The 12,152-nt window shown below is 41.5% G+C and overlaps 1 protein-coding gene across 3 annotated transcripts in view; it reads left to right on the forward strand.

The window, feature by feature from the left end:
* Positions 1-712: 712 nt before the first annotated feature.
* SPAG17 (sperm associated antigen 17) overlaps positions 713-12,152 on the forward strand; it is a 48,082-nt gene continuing 36,642 nt past the window's right edge. Inside the window, exons 1-8 of one of the 3 annotated variants that reach the window (XM_032972879.2) lie at positions 713-946; positions 7,531-7,671; positions 8,208-8,267; positions 8,791-8,922; positions 9,748-9,937; positions 10,566-10,712; positions 11,700-11,866; positions 12,016-12,147. In XM_032972879.2, the coding sequence (XP_032828770.2) occupies positions 848-946; positions 7,531-7,671; positions 8,208-8,267; positions 8,791-8,922; positions 9,748-9,937; positions 10,566-10,712; positions 11,700-11,866; positions 12,016-12,147 (1,068 nt within the window). In that variant the 5' untranslated portion in view covers positions 713-847. The other 2 variants (XM_032972878.2, XM_032972880.2) reach the window with 2 other exon arrangements.

A 12,152-nucleotide genomic window follows, 5' to 3' on the forward strand; every position in this document is an offset into this window, starting at 1 on the left:
ATAATAACTGTTCATGTGTCTAAAAATATAAACCTCTCCAGGAAGATATTTCGTTTTATAAGGCGATATCTGCATATCTAATACGGCGAGAACAACTTAAAAAGTGATTATAATGCTTATACCGTTTTATTTCATTAGTTGCAGTTGCACGTGCAAATTAATACATCGTAAAACTTGATAATGCTCGTTTAAGCTGTAAAGTTAGCCGAAACCTCTATATCTTCTATATATTCGTGAATGATACCGCCTTATAAGGAAATATATAATAGGCGACGTTTCGGACGACGGTCCTTCCTCACAGCTAATAGAAGCCGGAGCAACCGAGTGGAAAATAAATCTGCACTTTACACCTTTGAGCCTGATGAGAATTAAAATGTTTTACATATGTGAATTCTCATTAGTAGCTTTTGAGTAAGAGACAACACCCTCAATTATAACATTTATCGTAATAAAAGGTGCATAGACAACATTCAACAGACTCCAGACAGTCTCGTCCCTTCACCTGATGAAGGCCGCTTGTGTTGTAGCCGAAACGTCGTGAGAATTTTATTGTGTTATTATATTTTATCAATTTATTATTTTATTCTCATTCTACGTGACTTTACCGAAAGAACCAAAGAAGATGAATCCTTGCAGTCACGAAAGCTTTAAATCGAAATTTGTAGTCGAATTAAAGTGAATTATTATTTTCTAAACGCGAAACGCGCCGTTTGGCGTGCGGCTTCCCGTAGGGCGTCTCCATGGCGACGTCGAAACAACGAGGACAGTCCCCTGCGCGTTCCTTCTTCACCTGTGCTGCTTTCACACAAAGTTATTAAATAAAATCGCGACAACAACAACAATAATAATGTCCAAAAAGCGAAGTAAGAGCGGCAGCAAAAGCGTTGCGTCGGCGCCCGCTGTCAAGTCGTGGGACGCCGGTCTGTCTGGCGCACCCTTTGATGAGGTAGCTTTTTTTTTGCTCTGCGTTTAAAACAACTTTATACAATTACAGTTCTTACAGAGACTTAAAACAATTAAGTCATTCAACTAAGGTATGTGTCCCGCGGCTGTCCGACGCGAGTTCGAAGTTTCGTTCATTATATTATATGACGTAACTTTTAAAGTTACAATCCAGAGGTATCATCGCACATACTGGCGGAGTCATTGTTAATGTCACAAATGTAAACAAACCAAAAGTGAATCCTCTGGTTGTACAGGGAATGTAGGCTCTCACGGCCAATATTATGATCGTTAAACACCTGATGATGCCGGCTAGGTCATCTCCAGCGAAACGTCATATAACGTGTCATCATTTGTCTTGAGCTGATCAACATCCATCCCCCTGTTTTGCTGGTAAACCAAAAAAATTGTCATCTTTTCCCGCAAGACAACTTGCTTTTGATGGGCTCTATCGGGTGGTGGAGGGTTGTTATTTGTTATTTATGTATTGACATACGTACACGAGCTAACACAAATACAATTACTTGTGAATTAATCCTCTTCATTTCCCAGCTCAAATGAGGACGTGCTTATGCAGGAAAGCCACTCTTTTCCAGGAAGGTCTTGGATTAGGTTTTAATTTATAAGATGTATTACGGAGTGTATGACTGTATTGAAATAGTTTTATTTTCCTTCTCATTAATTAGTATTCAACCTTGTGATTGACAGCCCTGGGCACACATCCTAGGTACGTATCTATTTGTAGTAAGACCTATGCTTTCGTTAACAGTTTGTATGTATTTTACTTTAACACGTAGGCGTTCGCGACCAATATAATCCATAGTACAGGTTTTTTGGGTTAGATCGCGTAAATATATAATTGTGTCGCTAAACCCGCCACCACCCGACACAGCCACTTGAGTAAGATTTGTCACGTAAACAGAACACGCCGGTGTGCTGTACTAGTAACGAATTGGCATGTTCTGTTTACGTGAAAACCCTTACTAAAGTGGCTGTGTCGGGTGGTAGCGGGTTTAACGACACATTTATATTTACGCGATCTAACCGAAAAATACAACTGTATTGTTGATGTATTTTACTTAAAGGCTGTGAAATTGTTGGGAGTTGCACAGTGATTAGCGCACTGCACTATGTACCCAGCTGCCTGAGTTGAATTCCCTAACATAGATAACAACCAGTGGTGGATGAGATCCGAAACGTCGCTGGACTCCTTTCACCAACACGGTTTGGGAAGGATTCATCCAGCAGTGGATTGAGAAAGGGCTATACATTATATAGTATTGTGTGGTGATTCAAAGAACATGGTACTTAAGTGTCTGGCCTCGAAATACTGTATAGGTGTAAAATAAGTTCATAGTTCATTTATTTGGTATAGCCCTGTGAGCCATTCGGCTCTTGAATCGGGTGCAACCGCAACAAACAAAAAAACATGAACAAGAAAACATCTTAAAGTGATTATGTGACTGTGTAAACAGAAAATACAGGAACAAAAATATCAAAATATTCCTGAAATAGCACCGTACACCAACGCTGTGTGCAAAAATCCCAGTGGGATGCAAGTCAAATAACAACAACAACCACAAGAAAACTTAGATTAAGGCCATCAGTCTAACTCCGTACTATAATAAACAAAAACATGGCCAAAACAAAAAAACGTTTTCGAAATCACCAAAATAAAAGCCATGAATGCAATGTAAATAAGGTTTTAGGCGTACTCCAGTCAGGAAGAGGAGGTTGCGATCAGTGGGACACGTTTTCAGGATGGAGGAGGGCAGATTAGCGACATAATGTCTGGGAATGCATAATGTCTGGGAATACATAATGTCTGGGAATACATGTCTGGGAATGCATAATGTCTGGGAATACATAATGTCTGGGAATACATAATGTCTGGGAATACACAATGTCTGGGAATACACAATGTCTGTGAATACATGTCTGGGAATACATGTCTGGGAATACATAATGTCTGGGGATACATAATGTCTGGGAATACATGTCTGGGAATACACAATGTCTGGGAATACACAATGTCTGGGAATACATAATGTCTGGTGGTGGACTACGGCTGTTAGTCCGCGGAGCTCTAGTGTCGCCTTCACAACATCTGCTAGGTATGGGCAAATGTAAGAACGTCGTGGCAAGGTGTGGTTGCTTCAACAACATTCTTTTGCCGTGGTAACCCCCAGAGTCTTCACCTTGCTTGCAGTGGCTAGTGTCTATAATCCAGTCACTTGGAAGTGGGATGGCTTACACAAAATAAATCCAATTGAGATTCCTGGCTGTAGCACTGTGTGGCTATTTTTACCACGATAATTAGCCAAGAATGTGTGTCCCGCGCGTGGCGTCACTCCACATGAGGCGCACCCCCCCTCATTAATATTCATGTGTGGGTGCATTTTTACACTAACGCAGAGGAAGGTCGAGCTGAATTAAATAATTTATTACGCAAGGTCGCTTCAAATATGCCGTTTCTATACAGAAAGTGACGGTAAAAAATAAATATACGCAGCACAGTGCTACATCCGTGTGTGACATCACTGCAAAAGAGCCCCCCCCCCGGCATGGAAATTTACACTAACGTACAAGGTCGCGCACTCCACATGCCGCACCCCTCCCCAATAACCATTAGCGGGTGACGTCACTCCGCATGGGGCAACCCCCCCACTCATTAATAATCATGAGCTGAACTATTTTTATAATAAATATTTCAGATTTACTGCAAAATATACACCCGTCATTTGGACGGGCAAAAAAGCTAGTGCCTACTATAATCACCCAGGAATGTCCTTAACACTCGTGACGTCACTCCACATCGACCAGCCCCCCTCATTAATATTCATGAGCAGGTGACGTCCTCCAAATGGACACCCCCCACCCCTCTACATTAATAATCATGAGCAGGTGACGTCACTCAACATCTAACAGCCCCCCTCATTAATATTCATGAGCAGGTGACGTCCTCCAAATGGACACCCCCCACCCCTCTACATTAATAATCATGAGCCGGTGACGTCACTCAACATCGAACAGCCCCCCTCATTAATATTCATGAGCAGGTGACGTCCTCTACATGGATCCCCCTCCCTCAATAATCATGAGCAGGTGACGTCACTCCACATGGAGCACCCTCCCCCCTCATTAATAATCATCAGCAGGTGACGTCACTCCACATCGAACAGCCCCCCCCCCCATTATAATCATAAGGTGACGTCCTCCAAATGGACACCTCTCTACATTAATAATAATTAGCGGCTGACGTCACTCCACATGGGGGGCGAGGCGCCTCCTCCCCCCCCCTCGGCGTCAACTGACAACCCTCACTACAGAACCCTCACGTCACGTGATCTCCGTAACGCTGTTGAGACATCAAAGTAAAAAGGACGTCATGATGAACAAGGGATTATAAACTTCAAATGAAATAGGTCTGTGTCACCGCGGCCTTACAAGTCGCACACGAGTTGATGCAATGAATATCACGTCGCGGTCTGCTTTTCCCTTGCAAGTTTCAGATTTACTGAAACACACCCGTCCTTGGATGGGCAAAAGGCGAGTGTTTATATAAAGAAGTACTGGAAGGAAATTGATGACCGTTGTGTTGCATAGCTTGAATGTTATTTCCTTGTAAATGTGGATTATATCTGGGCAGTCCCACTTGCAAAATTCTCCCCACATACAAAAATACATCCGTATACAAAATTTTATTTTGGGAATTGGCTAGATATCCTGAGCAGGGTTCAGTGAGGCTGTTTCAGCTATCAGTAATTAACAAATTATTGATTACTATTATAAATCATTTTAAATTAATATCAACTAAAATTACATATTACTGTGCTGCAATTAATCACCAAATTACAGTAAAGAGAATGTAAACAGTGAACCATATCACATCCAGTATATGTAGGTTTTCATGAGTGAGCCACTGATATTAACTCTCTACTGCTAGTCCTGAAGGGCTTTAAAACAGAATTAGCACAACTATATTGGAATTAGATTTTGATTTGAAGCTTTCGTGACTGCAGTAATTCATATTCTTAGCTCTTTCAGTAAAGTCACGTTGAAGGGAAACAAAATAATAAAATATATATAAAACAACACCTCGGCCGTGGCAGATCATTGTTATAATTCAGTAGACTCACATGACATTGATTTCTCCAAGACAGAGGTTCTTTGTAAGCCATCTGGCTACCATGAGAGATTCGTTCATGAGGCTATCCACATATACAAGCACAGAGACAATTTCAACCGAGAAGATGGATTCTGGATTTGATAAACCATTTCAGGTCTTAATTGATTGTTCATGCTTACGGTGGCTTTCAGACAGCATACATTAATTTTTCGTCTCCCCCTCCTTTTTTCAGAACATAGATGGACTCGTCCTTCTAAATAAACTGGCAAATCGCTGCGCATGGCGCTAACGTTTTTTTTATGAATAAATAAATACACCGTTTAAAAATAAATAAATGCAAACAGACACTTCTTTCAAATGTTTCTTGCCGTTGGTTTTTTCACACCTGATGATGACCGTTTGCGTTATGGTCGAAACGTTGTGAGAATTTGTATTGTTTTATATATATTTTATTATTTTATTGTTTCCCTTCAACGTGACTTTACCGAAAGAGCTAAGAATATATATTGGAATTAGTTACAATTCATAATAAAGGTTTTTGGGTTAGATCGCGTTATTTATAAATCTGTCGTAACCCTCCACCACCCGACACAGCCAATCAGCAAAAAAAAGTGTCACGTTGACAAAAGACAAATAGTTCACTACTTTAGCCCACCGGTGCGTTGAAGAGTGTATCCACAACATTTACAGTTTGAGTAGTACGACGTTTCGCTGGTAATTACATCCAGCATCGTCGGGCAATTCGCCAGAATGGTAAAGCCTTCACTTGCTCCCGGTCTTAAATAGAGCAGCAGGGTGACGTCATCATTTAACTCATTTCAGGTGCAGTGATTTGAGGCGGAGGGGGGGTATTGTAATTATATAATCGATTGGTAATCAGTCAATGGTTATGATTAGTAATGAGTTGTAGATTTGTAACTAGTTGTAATGTGTGTTATTGTGATTATATGCTACATTAGTAATCCGTTAATTAGTATGTGTTTCCCCTATAAGGAATTGTAATATGTATTATTTAATAATACGCTTCCAAGCCGCACTAAGCCTATAGCTATCAGAACGATTCACGTTATTTCTGTTTCTCTCAATTTCAATGGATTCTCTAATTAGTCTTTGCCAGTAATAATTAGTTTTACACAACACTTCAACGTTATCAAAATCAATTGAGTGTCCTTGTTGACAAGCATGTTCTGCCACTGCCGACAGTTGTGTTTGACATAATTTAATATTCTTTGGTATTCTTTTAATCTTATGCTGATGTTACGTCCCGTCTGTCCAATATAGCATCTGCCACATAAACAATTACTGTACCAAATCTTACTGTAATGTTTTGCTTTTGCAAAACACGGGCTAATTTGTCAGTTACTCCTGAGATATATGGAATTTTAATTGTTTTAAGAATCTGATCGCTTTCAGCAGTGTTGCTTTGCGATCGTGATTTGGCATTCAGTACTCTGTTAATTTGAGTATTATTGTAGCCATTCTGTCGTAGTGCTTCCTTTTTTTTGCTGATTGGCCGTGTCGGGTGGTGGAGGGTTACGACACATTTATAAATAACGCGATCTAACCTTAAAACCTTTATTATGAATAATATTGGTCGCGAAAGCCTACGTGTTAAACTAATTAGTTACAACTCCAACAAATAATCCCAATTTTTTTTATCTGGGCTTCCAAAAATTATGGCCTGGAGAATAGTTTCACTCATAGGGCACACTAAGCATGAAGGTCTTAAATAAAGTGCTCTGCTGAACTGAAAAAAATATATGACATCTCTAATCAGTCAACAAAGTAATTAGCTACCTGTGGAGTGTCAAGGAGTGTCATGCCAAAGTGGGCAAATTCTAGTGCTACCTGCTACTAGCAAATATATAATACTGAACCATTTTAAAGAATATGTGCAAGAAAAGGTATTTCGTTGGTTTCATAAACAGCAAAAACAATTCTAAGTTTAGAGTGTCTGAATGCAACCACATTTAAATGCACTTTTCAAATATGGGAGGCTCCGTGAGGTTCGAGGTGGGGTGAGATTGGTACAATGAGCGCGGAAAACATGGGAAAAAAGAGAAACAGCAACACTATGGCAGAGTCCTGCATGAAACAACCAGGTGGCCCAACACCAACGACAAGCCACATTCACAGCCGAAGCAGCCAGAGCAGCACCAACAAATACCTAGGCATGCTCAGATGGCCGGGTCCATCACCAATAAGTCCCACGCGCTGCTGGGGCAGTAAAATACAGAGTACATTAAATGGATAGGGAGTTGGAGGGGAGGACCAGGGAAAGTTTCATTTGTGCAGCGGCAACATCATTGGCATGCAGTTTCGTCAACCTAAAGTAAGGTCGGGAGTAAAATATATTTATAGATGGAATTTTCCCTTCGTTCCCTTTATAAATTTGTGTAAAGGTGAATGTCTGTAGCGAAGGTGTGGTCACTGCGGTCGGTGGGAATTTGGTCATACAGGATGGCTGGCAGGCGAGTGTCGCCATGGTCGTGTGCGGGCGAGTTGAAGATGAAGCTCACATCCCAGCGATGCTGCAAGCGATCAGGGTCCCCCTTCGCCGCCTCTTCACTGCCATCACCTGGGATGACGTGATGACTCAGGTACAATTTTCTCTGTGCTGTATCGACGAATGGGCCTCGTGCTCGAGGGGGGGGGGGGGGGGGATGGAGATATTGCCTATAACATCTCTCAAATTCTCAGTATTTGTTTAACAGGCCATGCTTTTCTGATGTGTCACAGAGCGAAAATCAGTCCAAAGTTTGCTTGATTAAAGAAATGCGGTCAGGAAACATGTATCCAAAAGGCTTATGAGCCGATATACTGCAATGTTTTATTTCATGATATTAGCATGGTATAATCGACCATTATATACATATTTATATTACTATTTTATTACATTAGGGTTATTGCATGATGTCTGCACATCTGAAATTACATCGTATTTCCCGGTGTGAAATACGTTATGAAAGTAAATGCAATTTATAGGAAATAAACATGCCCATATTTTTAGAAGTTTTTACATTTTCACCATCCTCCAAAAAACATTTTGTTCTGTAAAAGAAATGCGTAACTCATTGCTTGTGCCCTGTTATTGTGGCCTCACACAACTGGGGGAACGTTTATTATTATTATTCAGATTAATGAGCTCGGAAACCCCAAAGGGAAGAGGCCCAAGGACCTTCCTGTTTATTATGAGGTGAGTGACCTAGATTTTGAATTGACCCTTTATCATTTTTCCAGTGCTGTGTGAAGAGCAATTCTTAGTGTACCACCACCTGGTCTCCAGTTTATAGCATACACATGGTCTTGTTAGACAATTTTACGATTGTGTTCTATGCCTGGCATCGTCGTAATGCATAATTTAATTTGTCATTCACATTTGCACCAGCACTGTATTGCATTTTGCTTGTTGACTAATATAACAACTCTGGTTTGTACCTTGTCAACAGCTCAGACCAACATGTTTTTATCACAACATGATAATGACAAACATCTAGATACAAACTCATCTCAAGATGCTGCACAGAGCAACCACGCAATATGCACCGAACAATTAAGCAAACCTAAACAATAATTTGGCAGATTGAGGAGCGGCGTGACGCACCCGGGCATAAGCTGTCACAACTACCGCAACCCCATGCTGATGGTAATTATCTTAAATCACAAGCATGATGCGCGGACCTGTTGTGTGTGCGTGATATTGTTTAACATTGTCACAGATTTTGGAGGTAGCCAAAACTGCGGTGGATGCTGGTCAGGCAATCTCGCTTCCTGTGCTGGCCAAACTCATCAAGTTTATGCTGCTGGGAGTCAAACAAAAGGACCAGCAGTGGCGTGAGGCGAAAAATAAGGTTTGTGAAACCCCAAATTAAAAGCCAGACACAAACACAAAATTAGAATGAATGTATATTGTTGAGTACTTGGAATTTAACACAAAGAGCCCTTTAGATGTACACAATTTTTTGCTTTTTTCAAGAGTGTACTTTTTAAACATAATGCACTTAACGGTTGACGCGAGCCAGATGGAACAGCTCTGCTTTGTTTTTCCGTGTTCCATGTTGCAACGTACAAGTTCTGAATGTGTATTGTACATGTGGACGGACTGACTCACCCTCATCCTAACTACCCACTTGGGACCTTTCCATTCTCCTGCCTTTCAGGGTGTAGGGTAATTCTTCAAACAGCAAAACACAATAAAAGTGATATATATAGTAAGCTAGATCATTGTTTAGTATTGGGATATATTATGGTTTGTTTAAGTGCAGTAAATATTTGTGGCTGTCCACCAAGCAGATGGTCAGCAAAGGTTGGTAAGAGGTCACATACTAAAACGACGATCTTTAAAAGTGTATGATGAGCTGTGACTTTTTTAGTGTGAACTGCAATTTAGCCATACCCGTCTCTGTCTCCTGGAGGCCTGGTGCCAATTTTATTATCTTTGAAGATGCGGCATGATAAATCATGTGAATCGTTAAACTGTCAATTTTAATATGCTAGTTTTCAGGTCCTGCAGAGGTTACCTCTAGATTCAAGGTTAGCTGTCTCAACCTCAAATCGACCCCTTTTGAAAATAAAAAACCTGCCTCATTCATTTATTATTAAAGTTTGATTACAGCCTAACATACAATTTAATCTGTAAAGTCGCTTGTCTTTGTATGATCTCTATGATTTTGTAGGCAGCTGAGGACAACGCCAAGGAAATGGCAGAGGTAGATTGTGGTAAGGAGCCGGTGAAATCCCCGGTCAAAAAGAGAGGAAAGAGCGCCAAGGGAAACAAAGGCAAGAAGCTTCCGGAGCCACCCCAAATCAAGAAGAACACAAAACTCATGCGGCGTGGAGAGCAGGAAGAAGTCAAGAGTTTCATCGGTCTGTCTCAGGAATCAAAGATCATCAACTTTGATGCTGTGTTATGTTTAATACTGTAGCTGTATAGCCTTTTGATTTTCTTATCATTCCTAACGAGCAAGTGTGCATAGAGTGAACAGCTGAAATGACCATAGCTGCCAGGACATTTAATTGTGGGAATATAACAAAGTGTAATTTATTACAAAGATACCGTTGCATAATTTGAAAGAGTATGTCATTGTATGTAAAATGTCAAACATTTTCTACAAAATGTACTAAAATAACAACCAGCCCTATGTGCTTATGCTTACCAATATCTAACGTGGGTAATAACAAAATGTACAGCCCATTATTAGGATGAAGGGTTCCCCATGTCATGTGGCCATTTAGGTTGTTTGACCATACTTCGCCATGCTGGTCAGTGGAGATTCGTGAAGTGGGGGGGGGGGGGGGGAGTTCCCAGGACTGGTTTTAGGTATCACTCACGCCTGATGTTCACCATCGGTGGCAATCAAATCCGTACTGTGAGGTCTATTGCACAGTGCATTAACCACCGTGTCACTGTTCTACCTTTAGTTGATAGTAATGCTTTTTTAAATAGAGCATATGCTTGGTATATGTTTTTTCGGCCATCTTCGGTGTTATTCAGATGATGAACCGGATGATGGACCACAGCACTATGTGTTCCTGATGGGCTTTCTCCAGCCACAGCTGCTGCCGATGCTGAAGGAGCTGGGGGTCACAGTGTCGGCCGTCATATGTGTGTCGTCGCAGACATACACTGAGGACAAGCCAGGTGCGGAATGAAGACTGCTCCTATACCACTAAGCACAAGCGCATGCAACAAAAATGTTAAACAGCTGTGATCTGTCACTCAGTGGCGGTGTTATAGTTGAGAGTTCAATTTGTGACTGATGCGACATCTCAGACCGTGCAACATGTCGTGAATGACCGCCCAATCAGATCATTAATTAGGGATCTGAAACAAATCCATGCACCTACTCCTGAAGCAGTCGGAATGGATATCAAGTCTCGACATCAATTTGTAATCTGTTGCAATCCCCAAAAATGCCATACGAAAGAAGAAGTGCTTATGTCAGGCTATGGTACACGTGGAGTGGTAAAGGTTCACGGGGAGAAGGACAGCACATACCCAAATGCTATGGGTTAATAGAGCAGTGTGGCTGGCAGTTGAACCAACGGAACTTTGCAATGTGCCAACTCCTTGTGATGTAGCTGCCACAACGACGCTTGTTGTGTGAGTACTGCTCCTCCGCCTGCCATTGTTGCTGGAGAGAAACTGCTACCAAGCCACATAGTATCTACTTTCATAGCCTCCTTCACAGAGGCTGGATCTTAACACCTCTGGTACTTTCCAATGATAAGTCTACTCAATTCGAAGTTCCCTGGTGCTACACGTAACACACATCAATGAGTTGTTAGTTGAGTAAAGTTTTTTGGAAGGAAGGTCGATATCATATTTGTGGCAGCATAACAAAGGGGCATGCACTGGCACTCTAGGTACATTAGGTTTGCATTAAAATAGCCAAATATATCATTTTTAATTAATGTTTACAGTAGTCTTAGTAAGTCAATTGCAGGGAGCTTACGTAACAAAAATATCAGTTTCTGATTGCAAACACGTTCTTTCGTCGAATGAATGAACACACCGATACGTAAGTTGACAAGTCAAACATTGCCTGGGATTGACATTTCCCACTGTAATGTAACTATGCTTGTGACCTCACTGAGTATAAACCGTGAATATTTTTTCTTCCCATAGAGGAGCTGCTTGCCGGTCGGGTCGAGGAGCTGCAGGCCTTCTGGAGGTATCTGTCACCTGTGTTGGAGGGCGTGGGCCATGGTTACAGCCTGGATACAGTTGCACGACTGCAGTACACAGTCCACAACTCACTGCTCCCAGAGGATCCTGCTGACCAAAACACCATGGTAAGTAGGTATGCAGTGCGGTTGGTGCCACGAATATCTTCACACCTAACAGCACATCAATTTCACCAACAGTCTTTTCGGCTATATGGGGGTCTTTTTGATCATTTATATATAGGCATGTGTGTGTATGGATGTCTGTTCACTTCCAGGCAGAGTTTGGTGCCGCCCTGTTTGAGGACATGGCATGCCTGATGTATGACCTTCTTGACTGGCGACAGCACTATCGCCACTACCTCAACAACATGGAGCTTCTGCAGATTCCCACTATAGGGCAGTCACTGGTGAG

The sequence above is a fragment of the Petromyzon marinus genome, chromosome 49, assembly GCF_048934315.1.
Source record: "Petromyzon marinus isolate PM22_M1 ecotype Great Lakes invasive population chromosome 49, UKy_Petmar_22M1.pri1.0, whole genome shotgun sequence".
Lineage (NCBI taxonomy): Eukaryota > Metazoa > Chordata > Hyperoartia > Petromyzontiformes > Petromyzontidae > Petromyzon > Petromyzon marinus.